At 36.2% G+C, this 27,424-nt stretch overlaps 1 protein-coding gene across 1 annotated transcript in view; it reads left to right on the forward strand.

Annotated features, from left to right (window-relative positions):
• The window catches only part of ADK (adenosine kinase), a 268,966-nt gene that overhangs the window by 173,139 nt on the left and 68,403 nt on the right, over positions 1–27,424 (forward strand). Inside the window, exon 6 of the mRNA XM_054382192.1 lies at positions 14,332–14,502. Coding sequence (XP_054238167.1) covers positions 14,332–14,502 — 171 coding nt within the window. The remainder of the gene's footprint in view (positions 1–14,331; positions 14,503–27,424) is intronic.

Raw genomic sequence — 27,424 nt, forward strand, 5'->3', positions numbered from 1 at the left:
GCAAAATTTTCTAACAGGGCAGTCAGAAAAGCAGATAAAGTATTACTGTATCAAAATGCCAGACATTTAGAAGATGTTTTATAAAAGTGGAATTTTTCAAACAGCTCCTTGTCATAGGTATCCTCTTCTCAGAACATAGAATGGTTATGATGGTAATTGTGGAAAATTGCTAGTGATCAGTGCTATTAAATATCTCGTTTCTAAAATGTGTCATGTATTCTTGAAATTGCTGAGTATTTCCCAGGGACAATTATTCACAGTGAATATTCTAAAGTTCCCGTGCTCTGAGATTAGAGAGGACAGGGATGTGACAGGATATGTGAGATATAAGCAGTCATCATTGTGGAAAATAATGGGAGAAAAGCAACTTCACATGAAGACTTCTGCAGCTCTTGTACATCTGAATGCAATTTGTCAGGAGTAAAATAGGATCAGAAGACACCTCAGACTGTTTCTTATACATACACCGAAGTACTGCCATGTTGCAACCATTCTCTGAAATCTGTGTTTTCATCCATCTGAACTGTAGCACAATATTACTACTCAGAGATTATGGATGTGCATTAGATTAGATTTCAGTGCTGTTGGATTTACAAAGTTAAGTGCATAGTTTCGCAGATGGAAGGCTCACATTCAAGAGTCATGGAATTTGTCTGCTTCTAAACAAGACCAGGGCTGAAGTTTCTAGTAAGTCACAGTAATTACCTCTGACTAAACCTAGCAGTTAGGTGGCATAAGCATATCGATTTTAAGTAAGGAAGGTATGGATGAAGAAGATTTTTATCTGGTTCTCAATCTGGCAGTGGAAAATTCTGACTCTTTGCTGGGTGTGTGTGAAGTACTCGTGTGATACTCAAACGAAATGGTAACCATATTCAGAATAAATCCTTTCTACTGTAGAAGTTTTGTATTTTTTCATGCCCAGAAGGGAAAATTCCCATCAGACTGCATGTCAAGAAAGTAAATTTCTAAACTCAAGTTCAGTAAATATTACAAAGTCAGGACTAGTTTCACTGGTGGCACAGCAGTGCTCATTTGTAAAAGCTAATATGTGCCAGCAAGAACTTATTTTCCTCTTTACCTTCCAGTTTTGTGCTCTGGTAACTGATTTTAAAAATTATCCTTTTTATTTTTAAATCTTAGTGCTTCAAAGTACCTGTGGAAAATTAGTACGTGAGTATGCACAAAGATCAAATTTACCTTCACAGGAGCCAGTATCCTACAATAACAAATTTTTCCATAAGTGTCATTTCCAGCTTTCATGAAAATCTATCAATATCCATGTTCAGTACAGAGTAAAGTGCCAATTGTGCCGAGAGCTGGACTTTTGCTGCCGAACTGCAGGAAGAGCTGAATGTGCCCACATGGTATTCTCACCTGAATGACAGGTCAGAAAGAATACCTCTTCATCATCCATATTTGAGTATGGAAACAAGAAACAAGCAATCCATTTGTTTGTGGATTCTGTTTATATTGTTAATGAAGACAGGTAATATTTTATAAGCTGGTTATTTCCAGTCACAGGTTTTTTTCATTGAGTTTCGTGGAGTAACATTTCCTTGCTATAGAAATATAGAGCATAAAAGGAAAAGGAGTGGAAGGCAGTGTATTCTTCAAATTAGTGCAGCTAAAGTGAATAAAACCATCTTTTGTGTTGCTTTTGTGTCACTGTTGTTAGATATTAATTTGATAAGGCCAGAGTATGTTAAAATGGGAACTGGAAAAAAATGTTGCAATTTTTTTCCCCCCTGAATGCTTTGTAATATGTTATAATGTTTATTGTTGAGATTAACTACTCTCTATTCAAGCAGTAACAAGTTTCATAGTGGAACAAAAGTAAGCAGCGTTCCCAAAATTCATTTTAACAAAAATTATGAACAGAAAGATATGAAAACTATTGATTATGTTGTCTGTGGTGACATACAAACAAAGTGATAACTGTTCACATTTATAAAAGTTAAAGAATGGCAATGTCAGATTGTACAAAGATTAACATAAGAATCTGACATCTTTGGTGAAAATTTATAATTATATCTGACACTTTGGTAGAGATTGGAATGAGGGTGTAATCTTGTCAAATAATTTTTTTTGTTGTTCATGTCATTGCCAGCTGCTTAACCCTTTGATTAACAACAATAATTACTATGGATAAGCATGAATATTGGAGAGGGAGATATATTGTCCTGTGATTTATAGGAGTATTTAAACATCTGTTTCACAAGGGAGCTTTTTAAGCAGCAGATGTTCTAAGTAGCATCATGTAGATAATGCTGTCCAGAGGAAGTTTTGTGAAATTAGCGGATGTGTCTTCACTGCCCTTCCTGAAGAAAATTACAGTTCTAAGTACCAGAACATTGAAGAAATGTAAAATATTTATCTGTGGCTTACGGCTTGGATCCAGGGATTCTTCACTAGGTAAAAAATTGTCTGGGTGGCTGAGCCCAAAGAGTGATAGTGATGGAGTTAAATCCAGTTGGCAGCCAATCACAAGTGGTGTTTACAAGGGCTCAGTGTTGGAACTTGTTACCTTCAATATCTTTATCAATGATCTGGATAAGGGGATTGAATGCACCCTGGGCAACTTTGCAGATGACACTAAGCTGAACACTAAGCCAGCAGTGTGCTCAGATGGCCTAGAAGGCAACAGGATGTGTATCAGGAACTGTGGAAGTGATTGACCCCCTGTATTCAGCACTGGTGAGACCTCACCTTGAGTACATTAACTCACATAAATCTCTCTTCCTGTATACACTTCGACATTTCAAGAATAAGCAAATGTAATCAAGCCAGACTAAGCAATTTAGGCACTGAAAAATAGGAGAGACATTGCTTCATGGGGTTAGACCTGTCTTCCAAAACTGGAATTGCCATGTTGGAAATACCTTCTTGAATGCCACTTTATTTCCATAAAGTAATAGTTTTGGAGGCTTAAGTGAGTCTGTGGAAGTCACTAATTACTAGTTACCAGTCATTTTCTTGATTTTTGTTTGTATTCTGCTTTGTTGCTCTTAATCTGTAAATTTATATGAAAGTATGAATTCTCATTTACATGACAGTTGATGAAATCCATTTGTCTATCATACATTAAGTAGAAAATACTGCCCATGTGTTTCTCTTGTTGCAGAAAAATGTTATAACATTACATAGTATTTTTTAAATCGGTAGCATGTTTTCCTACCACCAAAAATTGCATCTCCATGTATACATGCAAGCAGCCTCATTCAGTATTTCCTGAATTCCATGTTTCTAGACATTAGTGTTGTTAATGGAGTATCTGTGATCATCAAGTCCAACCTATCACCCAACACCATCTAATCAACTAAACCATGGCACTAAGTTCCTCATTCAGTCTTATTTTAAACACTACTGGGGATGGTGACTCCACCACCTCCCTGGGCAGCCCATTCCAATGGGCAATCACTCTTTCTGTGAAGAATTTCTTCCTAACATCCAGCCTAAACCTCCGTGGTGCAGCTTGAGACTGTCCTGTCATTCTGTCACTGGTTGCCTGGAAGAAGAGACCAACCCCCACCTGGCCACAATCTCCCTTCAGGCAATTGTAGATGGCAAAAAGGTCTCCCCTGAGCCTCCTCTTCTGCAGGCTAAACACCCCCAGCTCCCTCAACCTCTCCTCATAGGGCTTGTGCTCCAGACCCCTCACCAGCTTTGTTTCCCTTCTCTGGACACGTTCAAGCAACTCAACATCTTTCTTAAACTGAGGAGCCCAGAACTGGACACAGTACTCAAGGTGTGGCCTGAGCAGTGCTGAGTCCAAGGGCAGAATGACTTCCCTGGTCCTGCTGGCCACACTATTCCTGATACAGGCCAGGATGCCATTGACCTTCTTGGCCACCTGGGCACACTGCTGGCTCATGTTCAGCCTACTGTCAGCCAGCACCCCAGGTCCCTTTCTGTCTGGCTGCTCTCCAGCCACTCTGTCCCCAGCCTGTAGCTCTGCATGGGGTTGTTGTGGCCAATGTGTAGAACCTGGCACTGAGATGTGTTGAATCTCATCCTGTTGGACTCTGCCCATCTGTCCAGCCTGTCAAGGTCCCTCTGCAGAGCCCTTCCACCCTCTAACAGATCAACACCTGCCCCCAGCTTGGTGTCATCTGCAAACTTACTGATGATGGACTCAATCCCCTCGTCCAGATCATCAATAAAGATATTGAACAGGATGGGGCCCAACACTGATCCCTGGGGGACACCACTAGTGACAGGCTGGCAGTGGCACCATTCACCACCACTCTCTGGGCTTAGCCCTCCAGCCAGTTCCTAACCCAGCACAGAGTGCTGCTGTCCAGGCCATGGGCTGCCAGCTTGGCCAGGAGTTTGCCATGGGGGACAGTGTCAAAGACTTGCTGAAGTCTGGGTAGACTACATCCACAGCCTTCCTCAGACTCACCAGGTGGGTCACCTGCTCATAAAAGGAGATCAGGTTGGTCAGGCAGGACCTGCCCCTCCTAAATCCATGCCTGTCTGGGCCTGAGACCACACCATTACATCCACAGAAGGGAGCTGTACCCCACTGAACTTGGAGACCTGCTTATGAAGATTGGGAAGCTGCACAGGAACGTTGTTCTTCCATAGTGGTGAAAGGATTGCTGTCACAGTCTATGCGTTCCTAAACCAGTTTTTAAAAATACCTGTACATTTTACCTAAACGATAAAAAAAAGTTTCCTCAGTCATGTTTCCTGTATCTGTAGTGTGATTTCCTGTGAAGGCAGGCAAACAATGTGATAGGAACAGAGTCATTTTCAAGTAGAGAAGTATGGAAAATATTCAGTAGAAAATGAAGAGTTACTTAGAGTATCTTAAATAGCAGTGCAAATTGAAGGCCCTACTGAAACCTGCACTCCCACATTCTGACATTACAGAAAATAGTGTCTTAGCAATGAAGTTTCCCTTCAGGTTTTAAGATCTGGGATTAGAATACTAACACTACTTTCCCTACTTACAGTAATGGTCCTGCTGTTAAAAGTGATTTTCTAAGGTGTGAGCTCATGAGTTCATTAGGAACAGGAACTTAGTGTAAGTATTATTTGGCTCTAAAATGCTAATAGTCTAACACTTCCCTTTTGAGTTTGAATAAAGTACTTATTCAGAGTATAATAACTAATGTGAAGCTCATTGTATTCAAAGTGCTCTACAATTATTACTCACCAAATTAAGATAAAATATCTTTAGCAATTGTGTCCAAATTTCTTAATAATTATTAGAATTAGCATATATCGTGACCCTTATTTACGTGTGTGTGTGTGTGTATGTTCAGAAACAAAATCATGCAACAGTCTTTTATATAATGAAAATTAAAAGGCCAGGCAGTAACAGTAATGTTCTTTTAAATAATTAATTTTATTATAATGTATGAAAGTATGAGCAATAAATGTTTTATTGTAAACCTAGATATAGTAATTAATGCAAACGATTAGGACCTAATTGCATGTTGTTAGTAAATGTTATATTTGCTGTGAAAGAAGGGTTTCTGGAATTGTTTTTCTGGGGCTAAAGCTGTAAGAAGAGCGATATTTAAAAGAAATAGTGACACATTTTTAAACCAGAAATTCAAACAAATACATTCTTTACTATTTTGACAGTTACTTCTTTAGTTCTTCTGAGCATTTTATTTTTAAAAGGCATTTAATTTTATGTAGCAGTAGTACTTACACATTAACTGTATCATAAGGATACATAGGCTATTTGAAAGCAGACAGCAAATACTTTGGGGAGTGGGAAAAGGTATTTGTTATATTAATCATTTACGCATTAATTTGAAAATTACAGAAGTCCTGTTATTCCATAAAACTTGTTATTAATGCACACAAGAAGTCATCCCATGGACAAGTGTTTTTTGAGATACACTGGTTGAGTTTTGGGTAGCCCTATTGCACACCAAAATGAATTCAGATCTCCGCTGATGTTTTAGAGCTGCTCTGAATTGTCACTGATAAAATTTGCAGAGTTTGGATCCTTGATTCTTTTTGTTGTCTTTTTTTTTTTCCCAGCAAAATTACATTTTGTAAATGCACTGTATGCTTCTGTAGTTCTATATAGAGATGCTTGGCTCATGGTGAGGCTGTTGTACTTAGACTCAGGTAAAGAAAGAGTTAGCGTTTGAATAGTGTAATAAGCTTTAGAAATCTTTTACCTCTTGATTGTTTCTTTTTTTGTGTCTTCGTGCATATCACGCTGCAGTATCAGTCTATTTGTTCTGAGGATGTGATCTTTGTTGGAGAAACATGCTCTTTCTTTGGGGCTCATGAAATATGTTCTTGCGATGATGGTAATGACTTTGATTAATATTTAATCCCCATGCTTCTATGTTCTTATAATTTACATGATCTCATATATAGTTGTGGGAAGGGAAGAAAGGTTTTCGCTTAAGTGTTTCAGTATGAAAGTCCTTAGGGAAAATCCCACCTTTGTTTTATTATAACTTCCATCTATTTTCTAAGCTGAATTTAAGTAAAGCTTTTCATAGCATGATCACATTGTTGATAGGGAAATCCATAAGGTATAGAAGTCATGCCGAAGTTGGCTTATTTTTCATAGCATTGGACTCATTCCTGTATTTGTTTATATTGTGTAACAGCTGCATTCTTCTGTGAATCTTTACACGAAGGGCACAGATATAGCAGTATATACTAATGTGGAGCAAGCGAATGGCGAGGATTTCTTTTTCTTTTTGAGCAGGGGATCTGATATTTATAAATACAGCAGGGCAAGTCCGTATGAGATTCCCACTCCACTCCAAAAGTCACAATATTTTTGTGCACATTCGTATAACCAAAAAGTCTCCTGCATGTACACATGTTCTGCTCTAGATTTTGTACAACCATATCAAATAATCTGAATTTTTACAAGTTTTTTTGACACACTGTCAGTCATTGGTGATTATCTAGTGGTCACCAATGGTCAGTCACCAGCAGTTTGTCTGAGTGTTTTACCTGTGTTTATGAAATAAACCATTGTGCTGATGTAAGCACATTTAATTAAGATATTCATACTTGTTCTTTTCTTGTTCAAGGCTATTTGAATAAGTAAGGAATTGACTTGTTTTGAATGTTTACTTACAGAGTTTTCAAACTGAGGATTAACTGTCTAGAGAATTAGAAATTCTCTATGCATTTGTAGTTACATAGATTCTCTCAATTTACTAATACACTGTAAATATTATGTACACACCAAACTTGAATGAATTCAACATATGGTTGATGTTTACATAATTAATGAGATGCCAAATTATATTAATGTAACTAGCCTTACACAGAAAGGCAAATACTGCACAATTATGAGGGACCTAAATTAACCATAGTTTACTCTGTATGTCCTGAAATGCTTATTTGCCAGGACAGGGACCCTGGAATTGTGCTCAAATTTGTGGAAATGAAGGCTGAAAATAAATTACCTCATTGTTCCAAACATCAGAAATAGTATAATTACCAACTTTTAGACTTCTGGTTAGTGTTTCATTAGACAATAATTGGTATGTCTATGAGTCTATTTTTCGGTTTAAATGCAATATTATTGTCATATTAATAGATGTGTTAAGCAAACCTAATTTTACTGAAGAGCTATTTTATAAGCATGAAAGGTGAAAGAAACAGTTTCTTTAATCAACAATTTAACAACTCTTTTAAGATGCATTGCTTTCTCAGTAAGGATCAATTTGGTTTTCAGTGAAGAAAAATGTGTGGGAAATTTGTTTTGGGATACTAGGAGAAAAGAAAAGTGGTTTGCTCTTTATCATAGCTTGTTTGATTTGCAGCTTATATTTTATTGACGGTAATACCCTGTACTTTATAATACCTTTCAACAGAATTTCAGTCATTTCAGTAATGTTAAGTAATTAAACCTCCCACTGATTCCGCCAACGGAGGTGTATTTATCATTATAACTATTTTGCAAGTGGGTAAACAGAGGCAAAAAGGGTTGAATTATTAATCAAAGTAATAAAACCTTTAGGTTTCTGTCTCCCAGACTATATTTAATACTTCCTTCAAACTTTTGTTATAAATTCAGTATAATTTTTTTTTTTAAATCTCACTCCCTGAGTTTAATAAACTCCTGTAAAGCTGGATGTGGAACTTTAGAGGGGATATAGATCCTCCTTCACAGAGGGCCAGACTTCAGGGAACTATGTCAAACGATTATTTTGGGATCTTAATTTATCTTACCAAAATGAATTTAACTGATTTTGTGGTTTCCAGGTAAATAGGAGATTTTTTTTTTTTTTTTGAATTTGGGATGACATTTCCCAACACCAGAGCTGGGTGTATTACTGCTCTCTGGGATGTGTTTACACATTCACCTCATTGTTAAAGCTCTCATCTATACACTCCACAAGTATACCTCATGTAAATAAAGTGACACAATTATTTTGTCCTAAATACATCTTGGAAGAACTTCCTGGAGAGTGCTTCATTTAATCAGTAGCAGTCAGAATTGAAAAAGGTTTCCAGATTGTTTAACATTAAAATAAATTGCTAATAAACGCATAAAAAATTATTTTTTTTAACATATTACGTCAAATACTGGAGATGTTCTGCTACTGTTGTAATCTGATAGATACTTATATGGCAGCCATCAGTTCAATTCAGCAAGAAAGAAGCTGTTGAAGTTTGAAAGCAATCCTCTCCTTCTGACATGTTGGCACCATCATAAAGGAAAATGTCACAGTCAATATAAGCACATTTACTGACAGTTAGGTTTTTTCCTATGTTACTGAAAACTGTTTGAAACTTAGCTTTTATCAAAAACAGAAACACTGTCCACTCAGAATGATAAAACAATAGTTTACAGCTTAGTCATTTTCCATTTATAAAGCAATACTTTTGTAAAAATAAACAATGCATACTGAAACAAGCCAAAACAATTACTCAGAGAAATTGTTGTGTTCTTGCTGTCCTTTCTTCCTGATTTAAACCAACTGTGTCTAGTAGGAACTGGATGAAAAGCAGTGGGTTTTATTTCATTAAATAACCACTTGCTGATCCCTACAAAATAAAAAATGGTTTCAAAATGCAATTGACAGTGTGTAGGTATTTATTATGTTCCTAAATGACTTACTGCATGAAGAACAAGTACATAGATTACAGTACCATTCATGTATTTAACTAATTTACAGACTGAACATTTCCCATGTGGATACTTACATAAAGCTTTTGTCTTTCCTAGAGAAAGCAAAAAAATTACTTTAGGGCAGGCACTTTCATTAATAAATGAAGGTTTATTTCATGCTTATTTAATTTGTGGGGTTTCATTAATAATTTCTGAAGATTGTTTCCAAGTTGTTTTAATATCTTTATCAGTTGATTTTTTTCTGTCATAGCTCAGAAAGGAAAGTATTAAATATTTCAAGTAAGAATGGATTGCAAGTATAAATGTTCAAAACCGAAAGGAAGAGATAAAGGAGTCACAAAATTTCTTAACTTGACAGTGTTGAACATGTCAAGTATGGTGCTCAGATATTTCAGTGTTAAAGATAGTTTTCAGATTGTTCCCTGCCCTTTTAAACTCACATACATGTTAAGACAGATGAGGAGCTTTTGCTGTAACATTCCAAGAAGTTTCCTTTTGGTTCCTATACAGAGGTCCAAAAGCTCTGGCTTGGTTATATCTGTTGTTGAAGACAGCACTTTCATTTGGCACCTTAGCAGTCTCACTCTTTACTGGAACTGCCAGCATACTTGAAGTTCAGTGATTTCTGTAGGGCTTTACTGAATCACAGTATTTATCAGGACTGTTACTAGAGAGCTGTCAAACTTCTTACGTGCCTGAAGAATTTCACCCCTTAGATGGATGAGGGAGTGCTGTTTTCATAATTGCATTTTTATGTAAATGCTTGGTATAAAATAATGTTGGATTAAATTATGTGTTCCTTTCACGTTAGCAGAATATAATTCATCTTTATTAGCTGTACACTCGTATGTATGCTTCTAAAAGTTAAATATCTCGGTTCACACTTGCAATTTATTGATTTTGTGTTGTTACCAAATGGCATTTCAACACCAGCTCAGAATACCATGGTTCAAAATCCTGTCACTCATATGATAAAGTTATTTTCACTCCATAAATGGGACTGACAAGTGGATGAAGAGCTAGAAGGAAGGGAGGGGAAAAGTATTTTAGTGGGTAGTAGGTTTGAAAACAATCCTAATTTGTATTATCTCTGTATGTTCTTGTGCAAACATTGCTTCTGTGCTATTAAACAACAATAAATTCAGAATTGCAAAGCTGTTTGTTATCATCTTGGCCTGGATTTGTCTAAGTGTATGCTAAGTCACAGATTTCAGTTTTGGCTTTCAGGGAATACTCGCTGGCTTAAAAATGAATAAATTAATCTTGATCCTTATTGTGCAGACATTACATGTGTGTAATCCAGACTAATTCAGTGCAAGTACGTTATTTCCTATGAGCAAATGATGGCAACACTTCTCAGTTTGGACAGAACATCTTGAACAGAGCTGTTCTGGCTTTACGGGTTCCTTCAAAACTCTGTGATTCTGTGCTGCTGACACTTGGCATCCTTAATTTACTGCCCTTATATCTTTTATGTGACCTGCCCTAGGTGATTCTGCTTTGGCAATGGGGTTGGACTCAATGATCCCCGGAGGTCCTTTCCAACCCCTGACATTCTATGATTCTATGATCTGCTATAGCTAGCAATTGTATGAGTTTAGTGTAGGTCAGAAGAAAACTTTGGGGTCTACATGTGAGACCTAAAATGAGAGAGGTGACTTGCAAAGACAAATTGCTTGTGTGTAAACCCACCAAATCCTCCCAGTAATGCCAGTGTCTATAAAAAAAAATAAGGGTTGACTGTAGATGACTATCCATTATTCACTGTATCCTGGCATATTTTAAAAGATCCATTGTAAAAGTGAGATTAGGATGATAGCCTCTCATGACTTGGTCTGCTGCTGTCATATGCATCTTAATACTGAATTTTAAAAGTTCGTAAGTTACAAACAGCCTACTGCCACATGTTTGCAATACACAAACCTGTTATTTCTGCCTTTAAGGACTATATTTAAGCAAAAGGACTGCTTACAGTGCATAAGAAAATTACTGTTGTTTTTGCATGTATACCTCCAAACACGCATATAAATAATTCAGTCTATCATCCTGTTTTCCTGGTGTTTGTATTAGTTCAGTCTTGCTCTCTAGCTTGTGGTACAATGGTACCCTCTTCCTGGTGCAGAAAATAGACTCATTACATTTTGAGCTAGTGGCACATCATGAAGCAGTAGCACCTGGTATACTCAGTCTCAATCAATGCAGACCAAAGGAATGCTACATGCTGCTAGTGTGTCTGATAGCCTTTAATGTTTAATGGGTTTCTTAATATGATATTCCTGCCTTTCACTTTCTTTGACTGCACTGTCCAATTATCATATATGTTGTATGTACAACATATGTACAACAATTATCACATACGTTGTATGTACAACATTCTTTCACAAAGATAGATATGTGCACAGTCATTTCATTTCATGCGCAGTGTAAACTTCCCAGGCTATTGGAGCTGCTTTATATTAACTGTCTCATCCTTTGATTACATATATTTTACTCTTAGTTGTTCTAAAGTATCTTTGGGTTTTGATGGCAGAGAGGTTCACAAAACTCTCAGAAGTAGACTGAGATGCGTAGGTGGGTATAGAATGTCTTCTTTTATACCAGTGATACCAAAATACACTTATTCTTACACTCAAAGCTAATGTTGGCTAAGAGTTAATTGTGGGAGTAAGGATTAGTTGACTTTGGCATTCCTTTGTATACATCTGTCTAGACCAAAAGCAGTGGCAGCTGCGAAAGCATGAGGGCTGTAGTTCTAAGGAAACCACAGAGTGACTTTTTTGTGAATCCTAGAGAGATATTAGAAAACCTGTTTGGTTTCGTGGCATTCATTCACAGAGGTGACAAAATTACTGCATGCTTCAATAGCATGGTCTGTGGCTTATCTATTTGTAATTCACCTTTATAAAGCTGTGTTTCTGTAGCTATGCTGGCCATAGCTATAATTGCAATTCCACTAAAACCAGAGAAAAACTGAAATACCTAAGGAGAGAGGTCTAGTTAGATTTCTCTAAACCCAAATTTGTTCAGGTTAGATTTTATACATTTTCTTCCTACTTTGTTAAATCCATTTTGTGAATTGTATTGCTACAATTGGGGCTTTTCTGTGTTGCTACAGCCTTTTCTGAAAAGAAAAAAAAAAGTTATACTTGGCAGTTTTTACAAGAGTTTGCATGCATACAGCTCTTAATTCCTAGATGTTTTAATATATTATTACTTAATAAATACAAATATAAAAATATTGAAAAAATGCAAGGTGATTTTTTAGGAAACCCAGAAGGCAGAGCTGTAGCCTTTGAGAGCTTTGCAGTATCTGAAAAGTAAGCTTTCCTATCTGCATCTCAGTACTTTTATGTTGCCTTTCCAAGGAAAAGGGAATTGGATGGAGGCCTGAGTTAGATCTCATGGGGATAGTATTCCGTACCTTAAATTACAATCAGATGTATTTTAGTTCAGATGAAGTTTCACACATAAAATGGGTAAGAAGCCTAATTATTTGACCAGGTTGCTATTTACTGTATAGCAATCTGTGATTTATCCACAGCTGGCAACATGTTAGCCTTGAACAGTTTTTATTTTGTGTTTGGAACAGGTTTTTAAAAAATCCAACTCTGCTCATAAAATGAAAAACTAAAAGATGGTAGAGATTGCTATGGAGATGAGATGTTACATAACTGTTCATTTAATTCTTCAGAATATAAAAATAGCAAAGAAGTTTGGATGTTTACAAGTTTCCAGTCATTGAAGGTACTGAGTAACTCCACAAGATGCAAAACATTCTTGTGCCCTCTGGTCTTTTACGGTCATACAGCAAATCGTGCCCAGATTTTGAAATCAGTTATGCATTTGATAGACTAGAGAGTATGGAGTAAGGAGAAGTAAGCAGAAAGACTTTCTGAGTAGTTTCTAATCTGTTGACTCTCCATTATTTTTTTTCCAATGAGCAGAATACCTAGGGTGATCTCTTAGCTAAAGTATGCAGAATAAAAATATAAAATATATTCTGTTATCCAAAGATATAATAATATGGATAAAAACTGGAAAATGAAACTGCTTAATTATTATACCTTTTAAAGTGTTATGGTGCTGATGTTACAAGGGGAACTGAGATGGTGTTTCATTTATCACACTGCCCTCAAAGTTGTTACTGTGCCTTAGACATTGTCTCTGCTCTTGCTTGAGAATTACTGATATTCACTGAGTTTTGAGAACAGTAAAATTACTTTTAGGGTTATAAAAATGAGACATACGAAATTCGTATGAACTTCTCCAGCATCAGTCCTTTCCACAGAGTGTATTCCTTCAGTAGCAGACTGAGATTTGTGAACCCATGGGTTCACAAGTCCTGCCAGCAAGCCTGTTCCAGCATGGGCTTCGCACAGGGTCACAGCCTCTTTCAAGCATCTGCCTGATCTGACATGGGGTCCTTCATGGGCTGCAAGTGGATATCTGCTCAACCATTAACCTCCATGGGCTGCAGGGGAACAGCTTGCCTCACCATGGCTGCAGAGTAGTCTCTGCTTTGGCACCTGGAGTATTTCTTCCTCCTCCATTTTCACTGTCTTTGGTGGCTGCAGAGTTGGCTGTTTTACATATTCTCACTCCTCTCCAGCTGCAGTTGCCATCGCACAGTAACTTTCTCCCTGTAAATGTGTTCTCACAGAGGCACTGCCACCATCATGGATGGGCTCAGCCTTGGCCAATGGCAGGTCCACTGGAGCTGGCTGGCATTGGCTCTATCAGACACATGGGAAGCTTCTAGCAGCTTCTTACAGAAACCAACCCTGAAGGCCATCAGCTGCCAAAACCTTGCCATACAAACCAATTGTATAAGGTAATAATTTTTTAGGCAAACGATTTCATTAATCTCCTAACTGTGCATGGAGACATCATACTGGACTTTGAAATTAAGCAACACAGTCTGATTGACTGTATTACTAAGAAGAGGTGTTTAGAATTATTATATATCACCCTTTAAAACATAACCATTAGCTTTAGCTGCTGTGGGAAGATATACTACCTGGGATGCAGAGGTTGGGAGTTATGTTTCATTTTGGGAGGCTATGATTCTAGGCATGTGCAGATTCTTTGTCACTGACATAACATCTTAATAGAAAGGCAGTGTTTTCCAGATGGTTTTGTGCACGTGTATGACAAAGGTGGGTTGGGGGAGAGCTTCTGGAAGCAAGATACTTCATGTGGTTTCCAACATGAAATTAGTAACATACATTGATTTGTTTGGATGTTTGCAGGGATTCTTCCTGACGGTGTCACCAGAAGCAGTATTAAAAGTGGCTACTCAGGCTTCTGCAAACAACAAGATCTTCAGTTTGAATCTTTCTGCACCATTTATTAGCCAATTCTACAAAGAGCCTATGATGAAAGTCATGCCTTACGTTGATGTCCTCTTCGGAAATGAGACGGTGAGTCTTACAAAAGTAATGGAAGTATTTGCCTCTCTTGGACTTAGCTGTTTGTGTCTAGGAGCCTTGCTCCTGGATCTCTGTTACTTAGAGAAAGAGACTGATCGTTTGAAGTTTCACAAGAAAATTAAATCCACGGTCATAGGACTGTGATATATCAATAAAAACCAACGATGTCACTTGGCCTATTAGAGGTTTACAACTTGCTCACTGTACTGTAGAGATATGTGAAAAAGTTACTCTAGGTTAAAAGGAAATATCCATCACCTTGGCTGCTTTGTAGTAGCTGTCCACATGCATGATGTGCTCACCTGAAAGTTAACTTTCTGCTGGAAAAAAAAAACCTTATAAAGGGCTACTGCAGAGCTGCTGAGGTTCTGTAAGTTGTTTAGATACCCATACTACTGCTATTAATAGCATTTGCTGTGATGAAGTAGACTCTTTGGAGACATGTGGGAGGAGAAAACTAAGAAACGGTTAATTGGTTTAGTATTGATTCTCATTGATTCTATAGTAGATAGACTGGCAGCACATCTAAGGAAGGCTTAGCATTGTTATGGAACAGTTGGCAAACAGATTGCATGAAATTCTGCCTCTTAAGTCCATGGTAATAGACCAAATGAATTCAGATTTCAGTCATTGTAGTGCTATCACTTTCTGATTTTTTTCCACTTCAGAATATGTTAGTTTTCTCAGCAGAAAAAGGTTAACAAAAGCTTTACAAAGTGTGACACACCCAAGTGAATTGTGGGCTTGTACAGGAAAATTGCAGAAAAGTGACTTATTCCTGCTGATGGTTATTCCTGAGAGTTACACAGGGAGCTGCACCAGCACACGTCATTTTTTGCACTACTGTCTGCCTGTCCAGGTTAGGGACTACCATTGTTAAAAATATAGGACTTCAAAAATAAAAGAAAATAAAATGGTGATCTTTTTAGATGCAGTAGGATAAGGAAAACCTTTTTGACTATAGTTAGCAATAGAAAACTATTTTCCAGACATTTTGCTGCTATTGCCAACTGTTTCCTTTGTCTTTCACAATACAGTCCTCACAAAGATGCTACTGAACATTCTAACTTAATAGCAGTATCTCAACAAAAAAACCTTGTCAGATTTCACAAATTAAGTAGTTTCCAATGTAGCCAATGTTAGGTAATAAGGCTTCCTAGAAACTTCTCGGATTAATCCTTGCTGGTCTTTCACATAAATATTGCCCCAATGACCTAATAGGAGTATTGAGATCACAGTGACTCATTAGGTACTGCTTTTCAGAAGATAAAACATAGATTACTACTTTTGTATATTTGCACACTTTTTAAGCAACGATATACTATATTGGCAACATTCCCAATTTAGAAATTAGATTCAGACTACCTTAATTTTCCCTGACATTTCAGCTTGCTATGGTATTATTCATCTGCTGTCATGAAATAGGACTGTTAGGTGTATTCAAGTTGAAAAGATTCCATGTATTCTCTCTGCATAATTTCTGAAGCATTTTGGTGTCATTTCAGGTAAAAGATACTATTTAAACTTAAGTGATCATCCTTAAGACTTGGCAGTACAAGATATAAATAGCAGAGTACTAGCTTCTGATGCTTTGTTATTTACAATAATCAGTTGAAATTCTGATTATTTTTCAGTCTCTGCTTTCTGGTCTATAAGGTGGTCATTGCTGCTTTTGAGTTGTGGAAATGCTGTTTGCAGTGGTTTATTTTCTTGTACTTCTGTGTGATTTGAAACCATGCTCTTGGCATGGAGTACTTCTAGTTTTCAGAAAATGCTGATCTTGTGATTGTCAGTATTTCTGCTCCCCACATATGGTTTGTGGTAAAAAGTAGTTGCAAAACTCAAGAGAAGTTCATTCTGACATACTCTGCCTTCTAGTAGCTTCCTTCTTTGTTTTTTTTGGTTTGGGTTAGGTTTTTTGGTTTTGTGGTTTTGGTTTTGGTTTTTTTTTTTTTTACTGTATTTGTTTCATCTACAAGTACATTGAGGATTTTTTTGTGTTTATGTCTTGATGGGCAGTGAACCACTTCAGCTAGCCAACAACAATTTTTTGCCAATTTAATGTGATTTCCCTTTGCTTTTTGCTATGCTTTTCTTCAGTTTTGTTGGTGTAGTTAGCTACTGAAAGTGCATGAGTTAACACATAAGCCAGATATGGTATGTGGTATGGTTGTTACTTTATTAGTGCAAACAATACTGTTAGATACAATTTTTATTCTTCCCTATATTTATCTTCACTCCATATTATAGACCTATGCAATTTTATTGTTAAGCACTGAGCTGTTTGAGTAATACAAAAACATCCAAGAGCAGCAAAATTCCGAATTGCTGCCATTCCTAAACTAAAAACAATTGGCAAAGTGATTTTAAATTACATCTTCTACTTAAAATTTACATCTGAATGGAGATTGGTTATTTCAAGTTTCAGCCAGATGGTAATTAAAATGGGCAAGTTATAAACCTCTCAGAATAAATGTTCTAGTTTAGAATGTAAATGCCAACATATCCTTAACTGCATTGGAGACACTGAATGGTGTGATAACAACTCATTACATGTATCAGTTTCAGCATTAGCTCAGTGACCACTGGTGTTTTGATCATTTGTTCAATCCTTTTTATAACTAGACAAACATCTTGCCTTGGATTTTTGATACTTATTAACTGTACTTCGTATAATACATTTAGTACAGAACGTTCAGAATAGGAATAATTATGTGTTCATTGCTGCTATCCAATTAGGGCCATTCTGTAGACATTATCTAGCAATACATGACTGGAGAACTTGATTATTGTCATTGCTTTTAATTTTTATTAAATTAAGGGTTTTTTAATAGTGTCATTTTGCAAATGGTTCTTAGCAATAATACCTTCCAAGCTACCATAATCACTGGATAATTAACCTGCCAGGATTAAGCACACTCTACTCTGCCTCAGGATGCTTAACTCTCAAATAAGGTCAATTATCTCCCGATGATAACTGCTTTGTCACAAGTTGCTGCTAATTCCTCTGTGAAAGCTCACCTTAGAATATATATTTTACTACTCAAAGTAACTTTCAGTAACAAAATGGTCAAAGGAGGAAAAACTTTCAAAATTACATCTCTAAATAGAGTTGTGGAATGTTTCTTACACAGCAATTATATGAGGCAATAGGCCTAAATCTGCATATATTTCTTTCTCAGAACTCTGCGCTTTCCAGTTAAGGCTAAAGCTTGTTGTCTCTGATATACTTGACCCATTGAAGTCAATAATGGGTGCAGGAATCTGACCTCACTTTCCAATCTCTCCAAAAGAAGTGAGTTATGACGGTGTTTTTTCTTCAGGAAAGAGACTACTTCTGAGGGAACGGTCTGTGTGTTTTGGGATGTGCAGCTGAATAGCACTTTCTTTTCTGTGGAGATATTTAGAATTCAAGGGACAGTATAAAGCTTTCACATGGTTCATCCTTGTGTATGACAGTCATTCATGACTCACAGGAATATATTTATATTGATACTGATGTGGTAAAGATCTTCTGGGTTCTCTTCCTACATGTAGGCAGGAGATCACTGAGAAATTGTGGAATTTAGAAACTTGAGAGTTACAGACATGTTGAGCTCCTGATTTACAGCCCATAACCAAACAAAATAGCTTGCAGTATGCAGCGTAGAGCAATCAGTAACATTTGAGGAGGTTATGTGGAAAAGAAATCATGGATTTTTCTGAAGAACACTAAGATAACAATCATTCTTGGCAATTAGGTCTTTTTCCTCTCTAGTGTAAAGAGCTGTTACTTCTAAACACCCAGTCTCTGAACAAATTAATTACAGGTTTGTAAGCTGAAGTTCTGCAAAGACAGATGTTTCTTGCAAGCTCATTGGGAAATTGATGCTGATTTGACAGCAAATATGCTGAAAAGAAAGCAGGTTGTGTGTAAGACTCCTGTACTTTAAAAGCAGTGATGATAGCTGTAGTGGTGGTTCTGGAGCTGCAAATCCTGAGCTATAAAAAGATGGATGCCTTTGTACGCAGGAAGACAGCAAACATGTCTTAATACCAAAATGACACATTGTGCATCCCTAATTTTCAATATTTTCAAATGAGGCATCAAATACTAACATAAATATCCCTAGAAAAATGTGCAGCTTGAACACAGCCTTTAACCTTTATAAGCCTTTATAAAGGCAAGTCTCTTTAACGATAAAATTATCTTTAATGGCAAGGAAAACCAGTAAATCTCAAACTGGTGACACTGGTTAACATGCTGCTGTTTTTGAACTTCCAGTTTTGTGCTTGTTTTAAGCAGGAGAACGCATGGAAGTCCTGCTAATTTTCTGTCATGAAAGTGGTCAACAGACTAGGATTTACACCTAAATCACAGTTTTAAGAAAAATAAAAATTGGTCTATTTCTTTTCTGTAAAGTACCATGCATGTTTCTAAACAATTTGAATTCCACATACTTCTATATATTATACATATATGACACTGTGGACAATTTTAAATCCCTCCTGCAAATTTTCTCTGCTGGATTATCACTTGGGACCAGACCACTATCTGCAGGTTTAGAAATCTGCCCACAGCTCACAAGAATCTTGAATGAATCATAATCGGTTTTGTAAGTTAAATGAGCCTCATGGTGATTCTTTTTAAATGAGTATGCATTCGTAATGGCATAACTGAATCAATCTGCATTTACACCAGTGTAATTGCTACTCTTTACAGAACTAGCAAATAGTTTTCCAGACTACCTGAATGTCCTTTCACACTGGTGAATTGTCTGATTCTGAGGAAACGATTAACAGAGAAGAGACAGGAGAAAATCAGGTGGCTGGTGTAATTTGATGTGTGGAGGAGGGAAATACAGTTTAGCTTTCGATAAGTAATGCAAGGGAGACAATTATTTCAGTCTCTTTTTCTGTATCAGATAGGGTCAAGAAGTAAGGGCAGTTATGGTCATGCTACAAATATCACCAAATTGTTTCTGTTTGAAGTAATTTCAAATAAGCATTTAAAATTGTTTTTGAATGTTTGAAATTTATTGTAGAAGGCATTTAGTAGATGGTATTTGAAACGGAATATCTTGAAGAGGCTCATTTTACTATACAGCTAACTTGCATATATGTTACATAGAGAGCCCTTGAGAGACCTTTAACTTACTGGAACTGATTCATATTGAGGGGTTATTTTCAGTCAGTGGTCGTATGCAAGCTACTTTCCTTACAAGTTCAACTTTTACTTTCAGCTTTTACATCTTTATTAATTTTGAATTATTTTTTCAGAAACATTAATCATTTTAAATTAAATTAAGCTGGGTGTCAGTGTGTTGCATTCCAAATTATGTGTCAGTATTTCCCTTTCTGTTGGGCTTTCAGAAGTTCTCAGACATTTGCCCCACAGGTGAGGATAATTATCTTCATTTCACAAGCTAGGTAAGAGACTGAGGGTTGCACAGTCCCCTACAGGGAGTCTGCAGTTAACTTAAAAATCATAGTCAGATATTCTGACCCAGTTTATTAAATGCACATGGGGAAAAAATTGCAAGGAGACAGCTCATCCTCTCTTCTATTTTAATAGGTAGAGGTTTTTCAGGTCAGCTGCACCTGGTGTTTGTTTTTCTAAACTGCAGTAAACAAATAGCATTTATTTTTATAAAGCCTGTGTTTAAGATTTCTGCTAAGTCTTTGGAGGGAGCATGGGAGTTAAAAAATGTAATTCTGGAGGAAAAAAAAAATCTTTTATGTCTTCACAGACTTTTGATACTTATTTCCTGGTTCCAGTGTTGTGTTTTCAATCATAGGAAAGCTGTGGCATTGTAATACTGCTGCTTAATTCACATAATTAACTTGCTTGGTATTGAAATATCCTAATAAATGGTGGCCAACTGAAAAATGAGAGAGTTTCTAGCACTAGGGAAGTTGATAATGTCAATGGCTTGTTGTAAAGATGTGCTGTGGGAAGGAAGCTGAAACAGCCCAAGGCTATTTCAGCTGCAGACACTGGATCCACTTCTCCCTCCCCTCTTTTTTTTTTTTTAACCCCCCTCTCCTTGTGAACTGCAGTGGCTCTCTTAAGATAAAATGCTTTTAAATTATTTCCCAAGCTTGCAGCCGTCTTTGATAAAAGCTCTGTTATCTGAAATGACATGAATCACTGTGGAGTTAATCATACCTTATACAACAACATATTTTGTTGTGATTCATTCAGTTTCAATTAATCATCGTATTTATCTACATTGTCTCAGCTGCTGCAGTGAAATTCATGAGTAATAAGCAAGTAATTATTTTACTATAGTTTACCTAGCACATTATGAATGAAAAGAAAATTGACACCCAAGTATTTAAATTTACATTTAATGCTACTTTCAGCTAATATCTAGCTATTTAAGCAATCTAGGAATCCTATCTCAGAAATGGCTTTCATTTTTCCTGTTATGGAAAACAAGCAGGTATTTAGAAGAGAAGCTTGTACTTTCCAACAGTCTTTACTATTGAAAACTAAAAATATTTTCTGGTAGTCTCTCAGATTGCTTAGGGATATTTATCCTTCCTTATGTTATGCAGTGTTGAGATAATTTTAAGATTGTGAATACTGGAGAGAACACAGCACAAGACAGAACATGTCCTGTGAGAAGGGAAGGCAGATTTCACTGTATGTCAGCAGCTTGTGTTTTACTGACAATGATTGATAGCCCTTTTCACTTTGTAGCACAGAGTGTCTCATAACACTTCATAAACATTAAAGCTCAGAATAAAACAAAAAAGGTAGGTGTGTAGTCTTGTCTCTGTTTTACAGGTGGACGATTGAGAGGTTATTTGCCCAAGGTCATCCAGCAAGAGCAGAGCCAGGAACAAGCAAAATTGAGTTCTAAATTTTTCTTCAGTTAGTGACCTGAAATGCTGTCAGCTGCTGAATACATTTAGGACAAAACTCACCTGTGTGAAGAAAGACTTGCAGAATTTGCTGTTCAGTTTTCAGTGTAGTATTAATATTTGTCTCTAAAGGCCTTTTCAAAGGTGAACTGTGTATGTGTTTTCAATTGTAAGAGTATTAGGGCAAGAACATGCAGTATATGATACAAATAATGTAAGAGCTGCAAAAATAAGAGTGTGAATAAAATTTAGTTATGCAGTTCTAAGAACTAGAAGAATGAAGGTAAAAATGTTCACAAAAACACTTTTTATCAGTGTAAATCCAGAACAATTTGATTTCAGAGATATATTTGCAAACGACAATGCAGCTAAAATACACAGGTGTCAATAAAGTGGTTTTTTTATTTCCCAGTCCAGCTAAGGTCTATTCAATGACTCCACATTTCAAGTCCCATTTGGGATATATGTAGCCAATTTCTGACTCGGAGCATTGTTAGATCATGCTAAAGCATTTTATACCAACAGGTACTGGGGATTCTACCCCTGTTACAGTCCTTGCAGTAAGGCTGCAGCATCATGTTATCCTTATGGGTGACGTCTAAATGTGAGCACATACACACCTGTCCCTATCCACCTGCCCCCTTTAGTCAGATTTAGCAGTTTTATGTCCGTAGCAAAAGTGAGTTCCATGGGCTAGATGACTGTTGAATCACCTAGCTGATCCAGCTTTCCTAGGAAGTATGATCACTAGATCTGACTAGATGTTGAGGGTAATATATATGGTGATACAGAGGACTTTGAAAGAAAAAGCCTGATAACCTCTCAGTTTCATCTGATCTAACCAGTCTGTATTTAGGTTGTCCCAGTAAACATAGCAAAGAAACACAGTTTGGTGCATTGTCTGACTTCAAGATTTAATTTGTGTTGTGTAATATTTCAACAATATCCTTATTAATCCTGACTTACGTTATATATGCAGCCACTCAATACATTTTCATCTGCAGGTATTTAGTCAAAAGTTATTATGCATGGATATATTCAGGTATTAGCTGTAATGTTCTTGCACAGAAGCTTTTGTATAAAAGAACTTGTATTTGCCTAGGGAGTATGTTTTGATGCTGCCTGTGTTTATAAATTTGAGTCTGAACAAAATGATCTTGAAAGAGAAGAAAAGGGAAGGCCACAGAAGGAGTCAGTACTGAGTCTGTGGTGGTATTCAAAACCCTGTCATCATGTATTGTAGAGAGGTCTGGAGGCTATTCTTAAACTAAATAGCTCTAAACTAATTTTTTGAAGAAAATTTGCAATATAATGTAATAAATTCAGACACTAAAACTAGATATGTTTTTCAACCTGTATGAGTACAAATACTTTAGTAATTTAATACGGAAGGCACTTACAAAAAAATTCATACAAAATGCAAATGGGTAATTGTCAAAAAGTCAAAAGTAAGTTGAAACTGTGTTAGAGGAGCTTTGGAGGTTTGTTCTAAAAACTTCTTAATAAGGAAATAATCTTTAAAACATAATTTGAGAGTTTAGGAATAGAATTGGCAATATCTTTATTAAGTTAACATGTTTTTCTTTGCCATACATAGCAGTATTGTTTTCAAAACTACAGTTTCAACCTTGTTTCTTTTCTCATGTTCTTGGTCTATCAACACCTTCCTTCACCTTGCTCATATAGCTCAAATAATATTTTTGTTATCTTAAGAAAATTTCACTTCTGACTACAAATCCATTAAATAGTTTAATTTTTCTGACTTTTTGCAACAAAAAGCAAAACTGGTGATTTGAAGCTTCTCTTCTTTCAAACTAGTTATATTATTTTCTGTCACTGGAATTTCTACTCTTTGTAAATTTTTTAAGAATAAATATAACCCACTGATCCTTAAGACTACTTAATGTTAAGACCTTAGAATTAATAATACTGGGCATTCTTATTGATTAAATTTAGTAATTATAAAATTAAAATATAATTTTTCCCTCCTAGAAATGGTATTACAAGAGAAGCTAAACATGCACTATATGAACACATGCAATGGGTCATAAATATACCTAAGCGTTGCAAAAAATATTTTATTAGTTCCTAAATAACTTTTCAAACTGTTTGGAAAAGGAGTAGGAAAAAATACAGTTGCAGCATACCTAAATACCTGAAAGATACGTAAGAGCATCCATGGTTTTCCCAAAGGTACTAACTGATCTCTAAAACCCTGCCTTATTTATAAATGTAAGTTGTCCCATTTACTGAGCTTTTGCATGATAATTTTGAAGCACCTGGAAGTGTCTCCTTAAGCTATATTTTGAGGTACTGACTGACAGTAACATTTGTTTAAATACTGAGTGGAGAAATTGGTTTGATATGTTTTAGTTCTAAGTTAACAGAACTCATCTCTCCTAGTCATTACACTTCGTCTTTATTAATTCTCCACAGAAATGATCTGATAAACCTTTGCTTTAGGAACAGTACTGTCAACGCATACATAATAAGTAACAATATCAAAATATTGCTTATTAATCCATAGACCTTATTTGATACCTTGTATTCTATGTCGAAACCTGCAACTTATGCAGCAGTTCCCCATGTTAGGGAAACATGGATACAGGAATCAGTTTGCTTTCCAGGTGAAGGAGCTTTTCTTTAAAAGAAATAGTTGTACCAGTCTAATGACTGGGACGGTAGAAAATTTAAATTACATAAATCTTTGTTTCCTGGTTATATTTGAAGCTTTTTGGAAGGATTGCCCTACTCTGAATTTGAAATTCAGCAAGCAATTGTATTCATCATTCTCAAGTTACTTCATCTAGAGACAAGCAGAAAGTTCCTTCTTTCCAACAGCACCTAAGGAGAAGGAAGGACTTCCTCACTAAGCTGACAAAGGAAGCAGCCATCAGCATCTTCTTATGATCTGAGTCTTAGGGCTCAGAGCCAGCTGGTTGCTGCTGATCACATGAAGTTCTTTCTTAACTTTTTTTGAAACATGTATGACCCTTGTAGGTGGGTAGTCAGATGGTCTTAATACACTCCTTAATATATATGTCATTTTTGGAGCAGCTATGGTGAACATGTCTTTTTCCTTTTACTGGAATTTCTTCCAGACTGGTAAATACATCTGTGAGTGGTCTTGGACACATACCAGTTTCAGATAAATGGATCAGTCAATTTAAATTCTGCACAAGATAGTTGCCAAACATGATGCATTTGATTTGAACATCAAAGTAAATGCCAGATTTGGATGGAGCTTCATCTTTGGTATATGTGAATTATGATAATGAGTCAAACTACTGAATCTAACTGCTCAAAAAAAAGAACACTTATCATCTGGAACCAAATTCATTTTTTCTAGAATATGAACTGGTGAAAAGAACTGAAAAAGTACATAACCATACACTGGCTAATTGTAATCTATCTCTGAACGTGCATAACCTGAGAGGTGGGTAAGCACACATACAAGGTAGTGCTTATGGGAGATGGGCCCATTATTTAGAGTGCACCGTGGAAACTAAGTTTCAGGAGTCAGTAATAACTCCACTTAGAGATGACTTTCTTTCATATTTCAAAAAAGAACTTTGTGTCCCAGGATGAACGATACACGTATGTATTTCAGGTAGAGCATGCTAAAACTGAGATCAAAGTGGTTAGTGTGTCCCTATCATCTTCAGCTGTGTTCTTGTGATAACTTTCAAGCTGGCATGGAGTGACAGTTTGTCATCCCAAAGTTATCTTTTCATTTGTGGTAAGATATTAAGTAGTTTAGGGGAGGTCTTTCTTGTAACAAACTTCATTCAAAACATACCTATTCTTTTTGTACCTCTTCCAGTACAGATGGGTTTTTAAGAAGTTAAATGGCAGTTGTCTCTTTTTAATGAACTTTCATCTCTACTGTTCTTAAATAAGAGTTTCTCTTTTTATTTGGAACTTAAAAGTGCACTGTGTAGAATACTACAACAGCAGTTAACAGAAGTTGGTTGCTCTGGAGGGCATTTGGATAGATACCGAGTGAGAGAATATGTAATAGGTTAAGGAAGATGCTTAGTTCTTTCTTGTGGTTGTTGTTCAAGGTAACAATTTTCTGAATAGTATCTCGTGTTAATGAAACACAAAACAAACCCCCAGCTGTCTATTTCAAAGTCTATCCATTCAATTATTAAAGGAATGATTTTGAGTGTTAGGTGGATGGGAAGAATGGGATAATTGGACAATACAACTATCCACAGTTAGTATCCTCAACACTTATTTTTCAGAGTGAATGCCAGCTCTTTAATGAAGTTTAAAGGAAACAGTGCTGTTCCATAAATTTTCCCTTTCCTTCAGTTTTCTTTGTAACAGTTTTCCAAAGACAAGGTCGGACACTAAATAAATTGCTGATCTGATAAATTATAGACAACCTTGAGATCCATGAACAAAGACATTTCTTTCAAGAAAATATTAGCCAGATAATTAGAACTCTCTAATTTTATGATTTATACAACATGTAGAAAGTTTTCTAATCTTTTATTTATTAGAATCAAACAACTGTTTTCAGTGCTACTACTTTGTTCATCTATTAATATGACTTAAAATAAACCCTTGTTTAGGGTAATGTGCAAGAAAAATTTTACTTCATGTAGATAACATTCCCAAAAGTAGATTTGAAATATATCCAACTCATCCTGCAAGCTGTTTGAAATGTAACTAATTTTGTCTATACTAATCTGTCTAAACCATGTTACTGATTTAAATCAAGATCATAACAACTTATGATGATTACCTTTCCATAACATTTCCTTATCTACATTCTTTTTTTCTTGTATATTTCTTGCATTTCATTTTTCTGGAATCAAACACATCATACCCAGCAACAGCCTGTGGTGCAAAATTGATATGTGTAGAATGTTTTTCTATTTTAATTCTGCATTTTACAAAAACCTTTGCAGATCTTATGGTGCCTGTCTCAGCTGTATCGAAAGTATAACAAGGTCTTCAGCAGTACTTATTACTGAGCATAGTTACTGTTGTCTTTCAACAGAGTCAGCTTCTATACTCTGAACAACCCCAACTAGCCATCTTCTGTAATAAACCACCCCTTGAAAACTCTTGCCATGTTCCTGTTCCCAGTAATCTCCCTGCAAATAGGAAATGCCCTCCCACTGTCATGCTAACTAGAGACATAAGACATGCAATGGTCATGGGTACCTCTGGTCCTTCAATGGCTATAAATGGGAGATTGACAATACTGTAGATTGAAGATCCCCAGCTTGCAAACAAGGCAGACGTAACTTACTGCCTGCCCTTGAAGGCCTCCAGGATATTAAGCCTTTTATATGAGTTTACCATTCATCAATAACCTATTATGAGATAGCCTTAGAAGCTTTCTAAAATGTTTTCCCCTGAGCCTCATACAACTTCCTGACTTTACAGACAAAGACATATGAAAAATCATATCGATAATGTTTTTAAATTCTCTAAAATAGTGTTCTTCTAAAACGTGTCATATATAGAATATAGACTTGCTAAAATGGTTTTGTGGATCGTTTTTAAGGCATGTGAAAGCCTTGTGAGTTGACCATTTAAGTAATATGTCCATCTCAAGGCAGCTTTTACAATCTTTTTTTTCTTACCTATCTCCTACTCTTATTGCTACAGCAGTTAACTTTATAGAAGGTGTTTGGAGTACAAAGCAGAGTAAGAGGCATGTCCTGCCCTGAGAAACTTACATTTTAAACGGAGATAACAAACAGAAGACTGAAGAAGTAATGATCAGAGAAAGGTAAAAATGTCACAACAATGGTCATTCGTTGCTCAGTGCAAAAATGTATCTGAGATTTTTGCCCTTTAATCTTATATTATCAATTTGTAAGAGGAAAGCAGTCAGGGGACAATAAAAAAGTAATGACGAGCTGTGCCAAGCCTAGATATAAAAGTCCCTCAATGACTTTTTAGTAATTTTTTACTTTTTCTTTTCTGTTGTTTTCAGGCTTAAATATTGTGCAGAATTAAAGCAGTTGATCATCAGCTAAAATTTTAAATATTTAAGAAAGCAGTATTTAAGATTAACAGTTCTCCATTTACTGACTGTTAC

The sequence above is a fragment of the Indicator indicator genome, chromosome 7 (assembly GCF_027791375.1).
Source record: "Indicator indicator isolate 239-I01 chromosome 7, UM_Iind_1.1, whole genome shotgun sequence".
Taxonomy (NCBI): domain Eukaryota; kingdom Metazoa; phylum Chordata; class Aves; order Piciformes; family Indicatoridae; genus Indicator; species Indicator indicator.